The sequence below is a fragment of the Andrena cerasifolii genome, chromosome 7, assembly GCF_050908995.1.
Source record: "Andrena cerasifolii isolate SP2316 chromosome 7, iyAndCera1_principal, whole genome shotgun sequence".
NCBI classification, from domain to species: Eukaryota; Metazoa; Arthropoda; class Insecta; order Hymenoptera; family Andrenidae; genus Andrena; species Andrena cerasifolii.
This window is the reverse complement of record NC_135124.1, coordinates 9,576,219-9,592,983: the sequence shown is the minus strand read 5'-3', so window position 1 is coordinate 9,592,983 and position 16,765 is coordinate 9,576,219. Positions and strand designations below refer to the sequence as shown.

Genomic DNA, 16,765 nt, shown 5'->3' with positions numbered 1-16,765 from the left:
TCGCCTAACGCGGTTTCTTGTTCCAGACGCTTCTTACTGCATCATCGAATAAGGAAGCGCGTGCAGCTGATCGCCTCGACTCGATTCGACGCGGTATCGACGGCACGCCACTGACCATCCCTACCATTAATTCCGCTGACACCGCCGGTTCGCTGTTTTGAATGTCCTCCCCGAGGAAGCGACGAAGAACCCACTACGTGGTCGCGCGGACTTAATGACCGGAGTCACGCCAATCTATCGCGTCGAGTTTAGAGACGACGTCAAGCTTCTCCCTGTAATCTAGATTCGACGTGTATCGACGAATACATTCAATACACGTACCTATGTGCGTTACGTTAAACCTCGCTGCTTGGACATAATTTGCCTTCGGCTTTGTTTCCTTCCTTTTTCTCTTCATTTTTTCTTGACGTAGAACTACATCTCTCCCACCACCATGTACATAAGTAAGCAACGGCTACGGGGGCCCAAATGGCTGTACTTGCGAAAGGGACCGGTGGCCGATCGAGATGAAAGTTGGCGGGTATTACGAGGGTTGCGGGAAGACCCCAAATATAAAATTTTAGCAATTAATGCGTTCAAAAGATACACTGTGCATAAATTTTAATCGTGCATAAAAAGGTACACCTTACCGATTCTTTTTAATCACTTTACTTCACGGTCCCAGCTCTTAACAATATTTCTGTTGACTCATACCGACGCAACGCATTCCACTTTCCAAATTGTCCCGGGTATTAGCATTTCACCCTCCCCGCCCGTTGTCCACGTTAATATTATTTGACGTTTACGTAAGACCGCTCGAACCGCGTCGCCGGAGCGTCTGCCTCTCGGAACCCTCGAATCGATCGTAAAAATCATTCTGCTCGTACGGAGCCTATTTTTAGGAGTCGGAACCGCCTGGATCCATCGGGCCAGGTTTCCGCCGATACCGCGACGATGATTGCGCGATGCTCGCGAACCGGAGCAGTCGGCTCCGGGGGGGATGTACAGGGTCCTCCAAAAAGCGCGCCGCGACGCTGGACGAGGCGATTTCTCTGATTTCTCTTGAATAAACAAGCAGGGATCGTGGAAACGTACGATGCTCGGAAGTCGGAGCATACGTGAACTTGAGACTTGTAAGAGTTCTTGCTTAGGGGATCGTGCGACCTGGCGGAGGGCTTCCTGCATGAAATTGGACTTAAACTGCGGGTACCACCGAGCATAAGCGATCTGTAGAACGTTCTGTGTATCTAGGAGGTGATGCAAATCGTAGGAAATATTGTTCGACACTTTAGACTCCTTTCTTTTTCGACAGGGGTCACTTGAGTTGCGCCACGCGTCGCGGAACAGCCTGCACGAATAAGTAAAACAATCGGTCACAACAGCATTCCGATCCCGTGCACGTTTCAAGTCGTAAGCGGAATTCATCCGCGGACTTGCTCGCGTCGAATTTTCACGCACGATCCCCGCTCGGCCACCGACGACTTATGCAATCGCGAGTCCTCCTGCGCAACACCTTGCGACGAATGCAAAGTGCTTCCAAAACAGTGTTATCAGAATTCCGGCACGGAATCTTTATCTCGAGTGCGCAGGAGAGGCGTCGACGAGCCCGGGAAGTCCGAACGCACGTGGTGCTCGCGAATCCCCAGGCTTCTCCACTGGCCTAGAATACACTATCGATTTCAAGTGGCCCCACAAAAATGCGAAAACTCGAGGGCATTTAAATCAGGTGATCAAGGCGGCCACGCAACTGGTCCACCGCGACCTTTCCCATCTTTCCTGCGCCGATGTATGTGCACGTAGCCGAGCCTGCGCTTAAATCGGAGCGCGGAAACGGGAAGCCCGAGGACTCGACGTCGATCGAGGCATCGCTTTAGGAACATCCCGTGCACCGGGGGTCGTCCTCAGGCGGCCCTGTCCGCCGCGGACCGATGGAAATTAATTGCCCGTAAACAATGTCTCGTTATTAATAAGTTCGCGAATGAGGATGTGACGTGAGACGCTCTACAGGAGGGAATACACGGTGGCGGCTCGCGGGGCGTCTAACCAGCGCGAGCATGTCCGCGTTTATTTGATATACCGCGAGGAGTCGAGCGATAGCCACCGCGGAGAAGCGAAACTTCTGCGCCGTCCAGCACGTTCCGGTGCGGTATCGTTTTTTCGAAATACCTACGAGGGAAAATTAATCGGCCCCGTCGAAGGTTAACGCGTGTCGCAATTGCGATCGCCACCGAACACGGGCGCACGGACGATTCGCGTCGCGTGGTGGATATTTATTAAACAAATTGATTTCTTCGGCGAGAGCTTCGGGCATGATCTGCCCTTGACACGGTTGTTGAGTACGATGATGGTACTCATAAACGGCCACCCTAGCTCGGCTGCGCGCACGAGTGGCTTGCCCCGCTGCTCGTGCAAATTTCGTGCCAGTTGCCGTCACACGCCACGCTTCGAGTTCGTCGGACGACGAATTTCAGAGAGATCGGCAGGACAGGCAATGAACTGAGCGAAATGAATTGGGGGACGGAGCAAAACGGGTCGGGCACTGTACCGAAACGTGCACTTGCCGAACTATCGCCGATGTCCCAATCGGAGAGAGATTTTTTCGGGTAATCCCTTCGGGAGAGCCCTCGAAACGCCGCACGGATCTTGGACGGGGTGAGAGTACATCGCAAGATGGGTACAGGCGGTGAGTCGAGATCAGAGGGTAATTGATTCGAGGACGAAAATGGCGGGGACTGAACTGAGGGAGATCGATCTCGCGAGCCGCGGAGCGCCCGCGCAAACGCGCGCTTCCGCGAGGAGATGCGAGAGCGAAGTGACTGGAGGAGGGACCGCCGATGTTTCGGGGAATATTTCAGGGCACACAGGGATAGATTGGCGCCAACTCCGTCCCCCTCCAACCCCCGTCCTGGTGTCCTTTCGATTCTCTCCCCCGATACGAAGTCGGCCAGTGGAAACTCGGGCGCTCTTGGAGCGCGTCGAGCGGGCCCGCTTCACGGGCAAGCGTAGGAAGAGCGTGCGCGCCATATGTGCATAATTACCGCGGCCAATCGGGGATTGTAAGCGTCGGAGAGCTTTGTCGTAGCGTGCCGAAGCTCCAGGGTCCGCTACGTCGGTTGGCTCCCTCGCGTGCGTGCACGGGCTAGCGCGCGAATGCGCGCGCGCATACGGCCGCGCAACGGTGGTTAGGTTCAGTCGGATATTGACGTTCGTATGCACGGGGCGCGTAACTAGAGAGTCTCTTCAGCAAGCAGCAGCTCGAGAGCCCGAGTCGGAACGAGCCTACCTCGAAGAAACGAATTCGCGCGCGCGGACTCCGCTTCGTGCACGCCCACCGAGAAACGCCTGACCGTTCCGCTAGTGTCGGGTGTAGAGGACAAGAAGGGAAAGATAAAGAGAAGCAGAAGCGAGAAGAGCGAAAGGGGAAGAACAGTGGCGAAAGTCAAAGTCGCGCAGCGAGCTGAAGGAACAGCCGTTCGAGCGAGGAGGGAGGGCCACAGAACCATCCAACTACATGGCTCCGAAAACTCGTCTGTCGGTTCACCGTCCACGCGATTCCTATCCGCGTTCCAGCCAGGGACGACCGCTCGATCGGCGGACCGTCGGATCGAAATAATTCTGTTTCCCTAGTTCCGATCTTGCACGCAGGAGTCAGCTCGCTGGTCGGCCTGCCGAGCGATCCCATCGACGCGACCCGATCAGCTGGGTGAACGCAAGAGCGGTGCCGATCTAGCCGCCACAGCTGGATCGCCCACGGTTTTCTACGGTTCGAGAATTACAGCTCGCCCGAAGCTTATGTCACACGGAGCCGAGAGGTACGCCAGCGTTTACGGAAGACGAAAGAGGAGGAAAGAGGGGATGCTCCCAGGGAACAGACGTGCCAGCAACGCGAAACGTGAGCTTCCTTCGACCCTCTCGAATCGTCGTCGTTGAGTGATCCCACCTCCCCGTGCCCCCGCGATCCATCTCGCGACTCTTCGATGCACCGCTCGAGAAACAAACTAACGCTCACGCGCCCGCTAACGGAAGCCCTTTCAACGGTCGTGCACGCGGCTTTCTTCGACCACCCCTTTGCACCCCTTTGTCGCGTCCCATTCGCGTGCTCGCTCTCACGTGTCGCTCCCGTTTCGATTCTTCCGCAGATCTAACCGTCGGCTATCTAGACGGTCCCCCCGAGCGACGATTCATCCTCGCAACGTCCACCCACGTTGTATCGATTCCACTCGCAGTCAATTTCAACCCCGCGTCCCCCCTCTGTCTCGGGTCCTTTTCGTCGATCGGCAATCGCGAGAACAGTAAGACTCTTTCACGGCCGTGAAACACGAGGCGCCCGCGAGGTGGGGAAAAAGGGCGCGCGGTCGCGTGGGTGCCGTTCGACGAACAAGGCGCGTTCCACTTCGCACCATTCATGCCTTCCACGTTACCCCGAGGGATTTTTCTACCAGAGGAGTAACGAACTATTCGAGTCTAACGTTGATTATACAAGATATTCTTCTAATCAGGGAGTGACTGGCCGGAGAGATCCTCTAACCGGGCCTTCCGTCGAACTGCCATCGGCTCGTTCTCGTACCTAGTCTTCGTCGATCGTTGTTGTTGTTGTTGTTGTTGTTAACTGTTGTTGGCTCTCTCGATACTATTTTTCCCCCATCGCTGTTGCTCCGTCGCGATCGCTTGACCGCGAGCACACGAGAAACGGAGCAGGCCGAAGGAGAAGAAGAAGAAGAAGAAGAACGAAGGTGGTAAAGGGAACGCGAGAAAAGAGCGTGAAGGAGAGAGGAAAGAGCCGCTGAAGAGGCAAGCTATTTATCGTGTGGAATTCGAAAGCGCGAGTTGAAGGATGGTAGTGAAGAACGAGAACACGAGGAATGGGCATGAGCTGGCTCCGTTGAACGAGGAACGTCAGGCTGGCCAGAACGTGACGATCGTGGTGAGCGGAGGTCAGAATGCTGCGAGCAGTCAGGAGACGAAAGAGGACAACAGGGCGGCATGGAGCGGAAAGATGCAGTTTTTCCTCAGTATTATCGGGTACAGTGTGGGGCTGGGGAACATCTGGAGGTTCCCTTACCTGTGCCAACAGAACGGAGGAGGTGAGTAAGCCTTCCAAACGATCCAAGCCACCGACAAACTTCCCTCCGAACGCAGAACGCTCCCCCCTCGAGAATAAAACCATCTTTCCCGAGAACTAACTCGCTTCGGATATAGCTAGATCCGCGCCGCGAGCCGCTGCCTACGTAAAACGTCCGCGTTATACGTTATTTTCGGTCACCCTGAGCGCCGCTTAAAAATATATACCTTCGGGAAGTCTTTCGCGCGCCTTCGAAATACCCGCGGCGTCATCCGTCCTCCGGAAGGCTATTCCTCCTCCTCCTCGTGCCTCTCGGCCGCCTTCCGACCCAGCCGTTTAGCCGAAATCCGCACTAGGAAACCCTGGGGGGAGAGGGGCGCGTAAAATCCTATAAAACTCGCCCTTGAACCCTCGGTGTTCCGTTCCGCGACCTATGCGCCGTGTAACTCGATTACATACCGATGCAGAGGACGCGGAGAGGAAGCTCGGGCCGGCTGCCGCGCACCTAGACGGCGTGTTACGTGGACGGAAGAACGGCGACGAGGCGTGGAGGGTCGCGACGAAATCGCGAATGGAAGTCGGGGCTTTACGTCACCGACACGAAACGCGGGTTTACGCGACCGCTAAATCGGAGCACCACCCCCCTCCCCCCCCCCAGCCGGGTCCCTCGCTGGCGGAACTTTCCATCGGCGGAGTCGCCGTCTTCGTCGTAGTCGTCGCCGGCGACGGTTGGAGGGCCTGCTGCGCAGCAGAACCCGCAGGGGCAGTCGAGTTTGCGAACCGAAATCGAGCCACCGGGGGCTGGCCTCTCTGCGCGGCTTTCAATGGAAATTTCCGTGGCACACGACACCGACGTCGTCGAGGCCGACGTTCAAGCCCGACGCCGACGCGCATCGATCGATTTTTACCATTCTATCGAGGGGAGGATGGAGGGGAGAGAGAGAGAGAGAGAGAGAGAGAGAGAGAGAGAGAGAGAGAGAACACGTAACCGTTTTAACATCCGTAGCGCGTTCCTGCTCAAGGGAAACATCCGTGAATCGTACCACCCTCCCTCCCTTTCTGCCATTCGGTCTTCAGGAGGTTTCGTGGCTTTGATACGTATTTTGGTTTTATTGGGGAAACTCAACCTCTATGAGTGGAAAGAGGGTGGGTGTAGATGCGCGACGCGAATAAGAGGCTCGTACGGTATCTCGATCAGCAGATGTCTCTAGGAAAATTTGAGGGATTGTTACTGAAGGTGCAAGTACAGGGTGTCTCGGAATGGGTGGTCAGAAGCAGCAGACAAAATATACGAGAGCGCATGTTTGTGGATCTTTGTACTCTGCATTTGTAATGAAACGGATAGATTTACTGTAAGCGCTCGGGTACCGCCTGTGAGACTTTTAATATGCGCATGAATGCGCAAAAGTGGTAGCGCGTGTCTGTTTACGTGTTTCGGGAGTCGGAACGAGCGAATTGACAGATATATGGACAGATAAGAAGAGGCTCGGGCCTCACTCAGGGCTCAGGGCATGTGGCCTGAGACTCAATTCCTACTGATATTCCTACAATTGTACCTATTACCGCGTACGGTCCTGGATGTCGGGGCATCAAAGACCGCCGCTGCTCTAGTGTTTAATTTACGACCTCGCTATACCTTTGCGGGTACACGGTACACTATCAACCGGCTTCCCTTCCGAGAACGACTCGTGGAACATTTTAAGCGCATTGTAACAATATGCACAATACGAGCCTATTCTTCCGATTACAGTTACAAAGGAATACGATCCACATTCCTAGCTTCGACGCGCGAGATCCATGCCCGTGGCACCGACCGCTCCTCCTGAAACCCCCTGTACGCCGAATTGTGCCATACTCGGTAAGCAGTTTCGCGGTGGAAGACGCGCCACGGAAGATTGCAACGTTATACCCTTGAACGGAGCAATTTTCCGCCCCTATCGAACCTGTCATCCAAGATCAATAGCCACCCGACGCTGCTTACCAAATGCTTTCGATTCAAAGACAGCGGGAGAGAGAGAGAGAGAAAGAGAGAGAGAGAGGAGGGGAGGGTAAAAAGAACCGAGCTAAGATCGAACGTACGTAGTAGGTACGCGACACACGATCAATACCGAACCAGACACTCTGGCTGCGGCTGGCTGCGTCGGAACTAGACTAGCACGAAATAAAAAAAAGGGGGGGAAGGGAAGGGGAATAGAGGAGAAGGTTCTCTGTGCGAAGCAGGAACACGACGAGGACCCTGCCAAATGGGAGAGATTAAAAGAGAACGGTTGCGCATTCATTCCGTAATAAGGGGGTCAGAGGAACAAGAGGATCGCTCGGGCTTGTGGAGAAGGGGGCGGGTGCGCGCCGACAATATTATTTTACGTGAATGAGTAACGAAGAATAAGGACGAGGGAAGAGATAAAAAAAAGCACACGCATGTCATACACGGGGGACGGTTTTCAGGTGCCTTTCTCATCCCGTTTTTCGTCATGCTAATCCTCGAGGGTGTACCCCTGTTTCTGATCGAGCTGGGTCTCGGTCAACGTATGCGGCAGGGCGCCCTTGGAGTATGGAACACGATACACCCTTGGCTAGGCGGTATAGGCATAGCGTCCTGCATCGTCACCTTCTTCGTCGCCCTCTACTACAACGTCATCATCACCTGGTGCTTCTTCTACCTGTTCAACTCGCTGGAGGTGAGCCCCCTTTGATCGATCGATCGTTAGTAGGCCGCGTTAGTACCGCCGATCCGAGAGCGATCTTGAGACACGGCTGCGTCCACCTGTCGTTCTCTAATTGATCGATCGACCTACGCGCCACCCAACCCCACAAATGAAAACGGACACTCTCGGCCGTTCGATTAATCGTTTCAATTTGTGTTTCACGCTGCGCGCGGTTTAGGCCGTCACGATTAAATTTGGCGTAAGTACCTCCACGATTATTGCATCTTGATTCGCAATGCGACGGCTGCCGCGGTAGACTGGTAGCGAAAGGGCACGGCGTGCATGACGTAGATCGTAGACGCGAACGCTTCTACGGAGCATCTTGACTGAATTCTTTTTGAGGATCGCGTGCCTGCAGCGTTGGTAATGAACGATTTGATGCAGGAGCCCTTACCTTGGGCGAAGTGCCCGGAAGTGGACGGCACGCCGGTACCGGAGTGCGCGAAAAGTTCCGAGACTGCCTATTTCTGGTACAGGACGACGCTGGACGCTGCCTCGTCGATAGAAACCGGCCAGAGCCTCAAGTGGTGGATCGTCCTTTGTCTGTTGCTCAGCTGGGTGGTGGTCTTCTTCATCGTGATGAAGGGGATACAGTCGTCGGGGAAGGTAAACCGGGATCGCGCGATGCGCTCGATTCAACGTTGTATTTAATTTCCTTCCGAGGATCTCCCCAAGCCTCCCGACCTCCCGGCCCCCGCCCCCGTTTACTTTTCCCTTCTCGTAAACGCACTTCAGTCAGATACTGTGTCAACGACTTATTTTCTTTGCTTGATTTAAAGGTGGTATATTTTACATCCATGTTCCCGTATTTGGTGCTTACTATCTTTTTTATTCGTGGAATAACGTTAAAAGGTGCCGGCGCTGGATTGGCCCATATGTACACGCCAAAGGTGAGTCGATCGTTGCTCGTCGTCCCGAGCTGTCCAACTCGGGACACCCGAAATTCTTTAACCGGCGTCTCTTCCTTCCGATTCGTGCAGATCGAGAAACTGTTAGAGCCGACGGTCTGGCTCGACGCTGCGACACAGGTCTTTTACAGTTTCGGACTAGCCTTCGGCTCCTTGATCGCGTTCGGCTCGTACAACACGCCGGACAACCACTGCGTCCGGGACGTGATACTGGTCAGCGGTTGTAACGCCTTCACCGCTGTTTACGCGAGCGTCGTGATATTCGCCATTCTGGGCTTCAAGGCGACGACGAAGGTCGACAAGTGCCTCGCCAGGTAAATCCCCGTTGCGGCGGGTAGAGCGGAGTACCGCGTCCCTACTCGCGCCGATCCACGTACCATCGTTCCTCCTTTTTCCAGTAACAAGGACTTGCTGCTCGAGGTCGGGCTCATCCAGCACGAGAACATCAGCATGGACGAGTACAAGAACGTCGTAAACAGTCTGAACGAGACCGCGTACAACATAACGCTCGAAACGTGCAGCCTCAGCAAGGAGTTGGACAACGTGAGTACCCGAGGTCGCTTCACCCCCTTTTACTACCGTCGGTCTGTGCAGTGTGAGTGATTGATCGTTAGGCGGCCGAAGGAACGGGGTTGGCCTTCATAGTCTTCACGCAGGCGATAGTGGAGCTACCTGGCGCGCCATTCTGGTCGTGCATCTTCTTCCTGATGCTGCTCGCACTCGGTCTGGGCTCGCAGATCGGTATACTGGAAGGCATGCTGTGCGTCATCTTCGACATAGATCTGTTCAAGAGGATAAAGAAGCAATACATAACAGGTACGATCGACGCGATTCTCCTGCGTCAGAGCGACGGTCTAAGGCGTTTAACGATCGTCCCTCCTGTTCGATAGGGGTGGTCTGCACCGTCTGCTTCTTCGTGGGCCTCATCTTCTGCACCGGCGCTGGCGAATACTGGCTGAAGATGTTCGACAGCTTCGCAGGCACCATCGGTCTGGTGATGGTCGCGCTCATGGAGATGATCTCCGTCGTCTTCATCTACGGCCACGAGAAGTATGCTCTCTATCGCGACGGCTGATTAAAGGGGCAAGTGACCGCGTTGATACCGATTAATCCTTCCGTCGAACTTGCAGGTTCACGAAGGACATCGAGGAGATGACTGGGTACAAGCCAGGATTGTACTGGCAGGTGACCTGGCGGTTCCTCGCTCCCATTATCATGGTGTGCATTCTCGTGTCCAGCATCGTGTCGATGATCATCAAGAAGCCTACGTATTCCGCGTGGGACCCCGTACTGGTATCCTCGGACCGCTACCACGTCCACTTCCAGGCTGTGAAGCGTCCTCGTCAATCTTGTTACTCGTTTCAGGCTAAGTTCGTGATCCTCGATTACCCCAGCTGGGTCCTGGCCATAGCGGTGGTCATCATTTGCGCGGGAATCGCGCCGATACCGATCGTCTTCCTCCTCAGGCGGTTCCAGTGCGTCAAGCTGGACGTTGACATCCACCAGGGCAGTATACGGCGCATCGACACCACGGTGTCTACCAAAGAGATGATGGGCGACGTTGATGTGAGTATACTCCAAGTATACTCTCTTAGCGATCCGCTCGTTTCGCCAACATCAACCGCGGGTCCTACGTCCTATCCGGAAAGGAGATCTTCACCTGTGGTCAAATATCTCACGTAGAATAATCGTGCCAGCTTGTACACCTATAGATCTAATCTATGATCCACCGATTCGTCACCGTCACTCGAGAAATATTGGTCGCCCAAGGTCCGCGCGTCGCCCCACCGCGGAACACGCTGGGTTATCTTTCTATTTGAGAAACAGGAAGCACTCAACGAGAGTAATTTAAACATTGCAGCAGAAAGTTACGCCCGCAGCCTTGGGCGAGCGATACCTTCTACAACGTGTCTAACCATTCGAAGAGTACACGAAGCACGCTCATACGCTTGCTGGGACAACGTAGCCGCGTAGTAACCACGGCAGTGGACGGCTTAATCGGCGCGCCGAGAGATCAGTCGCGATTAACAGGGGTACAAAGCGGGTTGGAGAGGAGTTAGAGGCGCTCTAGGTGCGTCGATTAAGCCGCGGAACCAGCTCAAATATTCACGTTGGACGTACCTGCCAGTTGTAGGGAAGCGTCCGTTCTGTGTTGCGGTAACGTCGATTAATCGCTTCTCCCATAGCTACCTTACACGTGAGTCCGTAGTATACTACGTTTACGGAATGCCTCTTTGCTTTCTACAATAGAATCGCGCGTCGGTTCCTTCGGCTTGCGCGCCTAGCGAACCGCGATGCTCTGAAAATTAAAGGGAGCCGCTGGTTAGTAGTTGACCCATGACGGGAAAGCCTTCACGCTCAAGCTTCCAAGCTCTCACCTGCACCCGTATTTTGGCCCGCGTTTCGAACGATTCTCTCGCCTAGAACGTAGCTGCGTTTGTTCGTTCGCGATAATGTACGCGGTAGGCCACGGATTAATTCAGGGGGGTGCCGATCTTTCAGATGGACGAGTACCACGATCGTCTGGAAGATTTCCCCGAGGAGGACGAGGACATCAACAGCGACGACGACAACAACAGCGCGCCGCCGATCACGAAGATCGTCCCGAACAAACTTCAGGGTAAATCCTTCAAGATGGAGGTAATAGACTTCTAAGCCGGACAACCAGGCCTCTCAGTCTCCTATTGCATCGTTTCTACGAAACAGCGGGGAAAGGGGGCAGCGCCGACGTTACCCCAGACGCGTAAAACGATTCCGAACCAACGGAGGGCTTTCGAAAGCAATATTTACCATCCGTCGAGCCTGTGGCGCGGAACATTGGCGTACGAAGCAAATAAAAGAAATAGAAGGGAAAAGAGAGAGAGAGAGGGGGGGGGGGAGACACGCGAGAAAAGAAAAGAAGCACTCGGCGTTACGGTGCTCGTTCGCAAGAGGACGGGGATAAATCGACTCGAGATCGTTCCGTCGCGCCTCCGCTCGCTTCGTCGATTCGTTTGCATCGAGGCGCAAATCGCTTCTTAACGGCCTGAACGTCATCGGGCGACGATCGAACGGAAAGAAGGGATTACACGCGAGCCCTCCGCGGCGTCGCTAATAAAATTAGACTTCCCCCTGTGCGAGACGCGAATCGCGCCGATATCAAACACCCTTGTTCGCCATTTAGATAGCGTGCCGTCTGTATTTGCGTTCGGATAACACGGTGCGTTTCGATCGAAACGTGCAGTGATAGCCACGCGGAAAGATCGGAGGATCGACTATATAGTAGACGGTGGCCACGTTCCTACTGCTTCCATCGTACTCATACCTCAGGGATGAGAGAAAAGTCAGGAGTGTTTGCAATCCTCGAAAGCCATCGCAGTCGCAAGGAATACAGCGGGATCACAGTGTTAAGAGAATCACACGGAACGCGATACGCGAATCTCTCCCGGGCCAAGTAGTAACTTGCTACTCATAGCTACTGGAGTCTTCAGGGTGCAGGCTGTTCTGTTAGAAAAAAAGATTCCTCCTGTATTATCCGAACTGTTCAACTAGCCTCTCGATACCCACCTACTTACTCCAGTGCGCCTACGGTCTAAAACTCCACGAACCTCCAATGCTTTTATCGCCTCGCTGTATTCCCTCCACCTACGACACCTAGAGGTGCGCCCACTCGCCTATAGCGCCGTACGAGTAGGACATAGCGTATAAATAGACGGTATCTCTGTAACAACTAAAGTATTCGTACTACTACTTCCAACTTGCTAGAACCCGATTACTTACTTAAAGTAGACCGCGAACTTCCGTCGAAACGTGGACTTCGTCGAGTCGTCCTTTTTTCGGGGTCGAACAGTTTCTTTCCTTTTCTTCTCCCTTAGGACGGTACTTAAAAAGGCCCCCCTCCAAAAGATAGGAGAAACGAAGCGGCGATTCGAGTCTTCGCCTTCGAGAGTTCTACGAGACCGGGCGTCGGTCGTTCCTCGAGCCGGAAACCAGGGAGATCGATGGATAGAGTGGTGCACGCGTGTCCTGCGCGCGTGGTTTCCTCGTTTTCTCTCTGTACCCCGAGGTGGATGTATTTCGGCCAAGTTATCGGCGAGAACAAACATGCCGCGAGCGCAGGGGCGGCCATTCCTCCGCTCAACAAAGTCAGTATCTTTTAAAGAGTACAACGTCCGACGCGCTATTGGTCAACAGACGCTGTATTCTATTTTCCTCTTCGGCAGCCCGGACTGCTCGGAAAAAGCGTGACCACCGTTACCCTTCGATCTATTCCTTTTCCTTTCACAAAGACAAATCGGAGCATGGCCGCCGCTGCGTTCCGTAGACGTTAAAGTATAGATCGTACATAGGGTATATGTATTGTATGTATACACGAGTATCCAGAAACGTTTAAATAAAAGCTTATTTATTGCCGAGCACGAGTCAGCTATTCCGTATTTTCTCCCACCGCTCGACACCTTCCGATATCGCTGATCCGCGAGGGTGGGGCCGATATCTTTGGCTACGGTGGAGGAAGGGGTCATCCCCACAATTTTGACTACCTATGCCGGAGGTCATAGATACAGGCCGGTCTGAGCGGTTTCGCGAACAGCGACAGAGGGGAAATCGGGGCCCTCTCCAGCGAACCTTGCTTCGAATTGCGTGACACTTCAGAAGTACGGTGAGGTAACGGAGAACGCTGCTCGGCTCCTCCTCCAACGTGGCCCTCGAGAGAGACAGAGAGAGTACGTTAAAAAAAGGCGCGCCGAGGGAGGCAGGCGGCGTAGTGGAGATTACCCCTCGCTCGTCCCGACCGGCCAATACATCTGACCTCTACAGCAACACTAGGAAATTCATGGACAACTACACAGAGCTGTGTAAAGCGAAAAAACATACGCGCGGTAAAGTTCGGCGATAACACCGACGACGGTCACCATGTTGTATTGACTCGATGATAATTAGTAATGATTTCTAATACCGCGACAACACAGAGACAGATAGAGACGAGCAGAGATGGTTTGGGAGGGGACAATAAAAAGTTGGCGGATGGCATAGCAGTATAAACGACGGCGACGTCGACGTCGACGTTACCGTTGCCGTTGCCGCGGCGGCCACCCTTCCTGAAATCCACGCGCTCCTAGATTGTTTATCAATGGCGAAAGATACGGGACTCGTTTGCGAATGCGGCGTTCTGCCTAATGCCGACGACAAGTCGACAGAAAGAACGCAGGATGAGTTCGTGGTGAGTTACCGGGGCCGGTCCTATGATATACGCGAGTTCCTCGCTTACCATCCAGGAGGAAGGAAGATGTTCGGTTGCTTCAAGGGACGAAGCTTGGATAAGGCCTTCGACCAGAATCCTCACTCGAAAGGAGCTTTCCACCTTCTCCAGGACTTCGCGGTGAACGGTCAAGAAGAGAGCTGGTGCCAGGAATACGAAGTAAGTCTCACGAGGACGAGTTCCTAGCGCGTGGTATTCTCTTCGAGCTTCTCGATCTTTTCCACGATTCAAGGATCGTATTTGGTTGATGCGCATTCAGGATTTTTCTTCCGCTTCAAAACCCATTACTCATTCTGCCATTGTGCGTTGCAATATATTTTCTGCACAAGTTCTGCGATTATTCTAAGAGACTGAGATTCTTAAGCCCTCCAACACAGGTATCTAACGGTCATAACGTGATACCAATCGACTGTGTGCAGTGAATCGCGGAAGGTGTCGAAAGAGAGAGCATTGATTTGCTTCGTTCATGGCTCTGTTAATAGGATCGGCTGTGTTAATGGTAGGGTGGTATGCAGGTAGTCTGAAATCAAAGAAGGGCCTAGGTGTTAGGAAAGTTAAGTGCTGCTACAAGCTCAGGTCAATTCACCTGACCGTGAATGACCTTGAAAAGAAAGGACAAATCCGCAACCAGTTTACGATCATTAAGGGTAGCTATTCCTACTGACTGCAGGGTCGGATCAGCGTTTCGTATTGCTTCGCAATCGCGAAATAAATCCCAGTGTTTTAAGCGTCTTACCGGTAATTCTCAGGCAGTGGTTGCGAAAGCCGAAACGCGACGTTATTACGAGACCAAGGTCATTAACTTTAGGAACTTTTGTCAGAGCCGCGTTACAAAGCCTATAGTAATAAACCTGGCGTCGCTACAAGCTCTATGGGTTGGTTCTCATAAAAACGCAATTAGCCATGTCGGTTATAGCTGTGGATTTAGATAAAGCATCGATCCGGCGCGCACGCTGCTCGGTCTTCTTTCACCGTCCATTGTTCTGATAATATTCAGTTGCGTAAGATCGATGTTTCAACAGGTAGTGACAGCTCGTTTCAGGTACAGATCTCATATCTTTCTCCAAGTACGAAACTTGCTTATCGCGCTTATCTCTGCTTCGTTAATCTTCGCCGTGTGACGAATGATGAACGGTGGGGGCTGAATATTATTCACCTTTGAGGCTGTCCTGCGCCAGCCTAATACGTCCTTGAATGGGAAAAGATCTTACGAGATCGAACATCGTTACCGACCTTCTCTAATTGATTCGAACGAACGCGTCCTTAGAATCTCGTTGATTGGAACGCACCTATACTTCATCAAGTAGGCACACTGGGTGACCGATACTGGGAGTGGGCCAATCTTCCAGTGAATCGACAAATTCGTCTCTTCCAATCGAACTTCTTGGAGACGTTATCGATCACCCCTTGGTACTTCGTGCTGATCGTATGGGTCCCAGTGCTCGTCTACTTCCTCTACTCAGCATATAGAAGTGTTGCCAGTAATTGTACTGGTAATTATTTTCCGCTGTTTCCTGGATTCTCTTCTGGCGATCATTATCGTGAAGCAGTTAAAAATCTTGAAAACCGATTATCCTAATGCGATTATCGTTTGAATTCGTAGGAAATACCTTGCTCGAAGCTTTGGTCTCGTACATATTCGGTATACTAGTGTGGAGTATTTTAGAATACACGCTTCACCGCAAACTCTTCCATTTCAAGCCGCCAGCTACCTCGAAGATACTTATTTCCTTGCACTTTGTGCTTCACGGCGTACATCACAAGGTAAGACTTAATGGTTACAGAAAAAGATTAGTAGCGGCGCGTAATGACAATGCTTTCTCATTTTCTCTTTCCTCCTCTCTTCTAAAGGCGCCGCTCGACAATAGAAGATTAGTATTTCCTCCCGTGATCGGGCTGCTAGTAGCGAAACTGTTATGGTGCATTTATGGAGAGTTCTTTTCTGAAACGTCGGTTTACTTTATTGCCGCTGGTACTACAACAGGTACTGTCTTCGGTGCACTTATATCTAACAATCCGGTGCTGCGAGCATTAACTATACAGTATTTCCTCGTTAGCGGCTCGCTGGTCGGGACCGGCGTTGAGCCCGTATCGTGAACAGAGACCTAATTCCGTTCCGAGTGTTCGTTTCTCGCTTCTTTTTGGCCGAAGGGTGGAGCGAGATGGAACACTGCGTGCGCGATGGTCGCAAGCGTTTACCGTGAGCACGAAAAAACCGCTTCGCAATGCCCGTCGCGCACGCAAAGTATAGAGTGTCAGGCTTCCGAAAGACGGAGCGAGACTGTCTCAACGCGTCGTCTGTCTCGAACCGTCTTCGCTCGCTTTCAATGCCTCTCGCTTGCTCTCATTCTATCTCGCTCTCGCCTTCGCCGGACAAGAGTGAGACAGAAGTGGTGGGGCTAGCGAAAAGTCCGTATCGTGTACACCAAACCGAGCCCGTAACGAGGAAATACTGTACCTCGGATATGGAATATTTCGATTCGCAGGTTACGTGTGTTACGATCTAATGCATTATTATCTACACCACGGCGCCCCAAAAGCTGGCACCTATTTATATACCATGAAACGGAATCACAATTACCATCATTTCCTACATCATGATTTAGGTAACATTCCCTTTACTCTTGCTACGTTAATCAGATCTATTACACGCGACAATTCGTTCCCTCAGGTTTCGGCATCAGCAGTAAACTGTGGGACCAGGCGTTTGGGACGACCATTTGTTTACGACGGTTGACGAAACCGATAGAATGGTGAACCAGTCACACTATATACATACTCCTTGTACATCGGGAATACTTTAAGTACAGCAAAGGAACAAACAAGTAGAAGGTACAGAACAAAAGAAAAGTAAAAAAAAAACAAAAGAACA

General features: G+C 52.7%; 3 protein-coding genes and 2 long non-coding RNA genes across 11 annotated transcripts in view; 3 read left to right on the top strand and 2 right to left on the bottom strand.

The window, feature by feature from the left end:
- The window catches only part of LOC143371145 (venom serine protease 34), a 36,510-nt gene extending 36,170 nt beyond the window's left edge, over window positions 1-340 (top strand). For all 3 annotated transcript variants that reach the window (XM_076816094.1, XM_076816095.1, XM_076816092.1), the window contains one exon: window positions 27-340. In XM_076816094.1, coding sequence (XP_076672209.1) covers window positions 27-52 — 26 coding nt within the window. In that variant the 3' untranslated portion in view covers window positions 53-340. The remainder of the gene's footprint in view (window positions 1-26) is intronic.
- LOC143371151 (uncharacterized) lies at window positions 185-2,740 on the bottom strand. Its single transcript, XR_013085981.1, has 2 exons — window positions 630-2,740; window positions 185-472 (listed from the first exon to the last, which is right to left on the bottom strand). It is a non-coding gene; the product is annotated as an uncharacterized LOC143371151 (long non-coding RNA).
- A 339-nt stretch (window positions 2,741-3,079) lies between these two features.
- Window positions 3,080-13,051, top strand: LOC143371142 (sodium-dependent neutral amino acid transporter B(0)AT3). 5 transcript variants are annotated; one of them, XR_013085979.1, is made up of 13 exons: window positions 3,080-5,063; window positions 7,487-7,719; window positions 7,925-7,945; window positions 8,131-8,352; window positions 8,526-8,636; window positions 8,727-8,968; window positions 9,053-9,197; window positions 9,269-9,470; window positions 9,545-9,704; window positions 9,785-9,947; window positions 10,020-10,220; window positions 10,783-10,851; window positions 11,157-11,295. XR_013085979.1 is itself a non-coding variant. In XM_076816083.1 (13 exons), exons 2-13 carry the CDS (start codon window positions 4,814-4,816, stop codon window positions 11,307-11,309), a joined length of 2,103 nt encoding a protein of 700 aa, XP_076672198.1. In that variant the 5' UTR covers window positions 3,080-3,871; window positions 4,479-4,813; the 3' UTR covers window positions 11,310-13,051. The 5 variants fall into 5 exon arrangements, 4 of the variants coding, with proteins under 4 accessions (XP_076672198.1, XP_076672197.1, XP_076672200.1 ...); XM_076816083.1 differs by lacking the exon at window positions 10,783-10,851 and having other exon boundaries at window positions 3,080-3,871; window positions 4,479-5,063; window positions 11,157-13,051; XM_076816082.1 differs by lacking the exon at window positions 10,783-10,851 and having other exon boundaries at window positions 11,157-13,051.
- LOC143371149 (uncharacterized) lies at window positions 12,971-15,167 on the bottom strand. The gene is made up of 2 exons (XR_013085980.1): window positions 14,630-15,167; window positions 12,971-14,413 (listed from the first exon to the last, which is right to left on the bottom strand). It is a non-coding gene; the product is annotated as an uncharacterized LOC143371149 (long non-coding RNA).
- Fa2h (Fatty acid 2-hydroxylase) lies at window positions 13,372-16,763 on the top strand. Its single transcript, XM_076816096.1, has 6 exons — window positions 13,372-14,052; window positions 15,161-15,386; window positions 15,497-15,657; window positions 15,745-15,877; window positions 16,380-16,499; window positions 16,565-16,763. Exons 1-6 carry the CDS (start codon window positions 13,765-13,767, stop codon window positions 16,648-16,650), a joined length of 1,014 nt encoding a protein of 337 aa, XP_076672211.1. The 5' UTR covers window positions 13,372-13,764; the 3' UTR covers window positions 16,651-16,763.
- Window positions 16,764-16,765: the final 2 nt, after the last annotated feature.

What these genes read in the sequence shown, in the direction of transcription:
- LOC143371142 (XM_076816083.1), top strand. Translation starts at nt 4,814, where the DNA reads ATGGTAGTGAAGAACGAGAACACGAGGAATGGGCATGAGCTGGCTCCG. An exon ending in GGATACAGTCGTCGGGGAAG is followed by an intron (nt 8,353 to 8,525) that starts GTAAACCGGGAT and finishes CTTGATTTAAAG; the next exon opens with GTGGTATATTTTACATCCAT. An exon ending in GTCGACAAGTGCCTCGCCAG is followed by an intron (nt 8,969 to 9,052) that starts GTAAATCCCCGT and finishes TCCTTTTTCCAG; the next exon opens with TAACAAGGACTTGCTGCTCG.
- Fa2h (XM_076816096.1), top strand. Translation starts at nt 13,765, where the DNA reads ATGGCGAAAGATACGGGACTCGTTTGCGAATGCGGCGTTCTGCCTAAT. An exon ending in GCTGGTGCCAGGAATACGAA is followed by an intron (nt 14,053 to 15,160) that starts GTAAGTCTCACG and finishes ACGCGTCCTTAG; the next exon opens with AATCTCGTTGATTGGAACGC. An exon ending in TTCACGGCGTACATCACAAG is followed by an intron (nt 15,658 to 15,744) that starts GTAAGACTTAAT and finishes TCTCTTCTAAAG; the next exon opens with GCGCCGCTCGACAATAGAAG.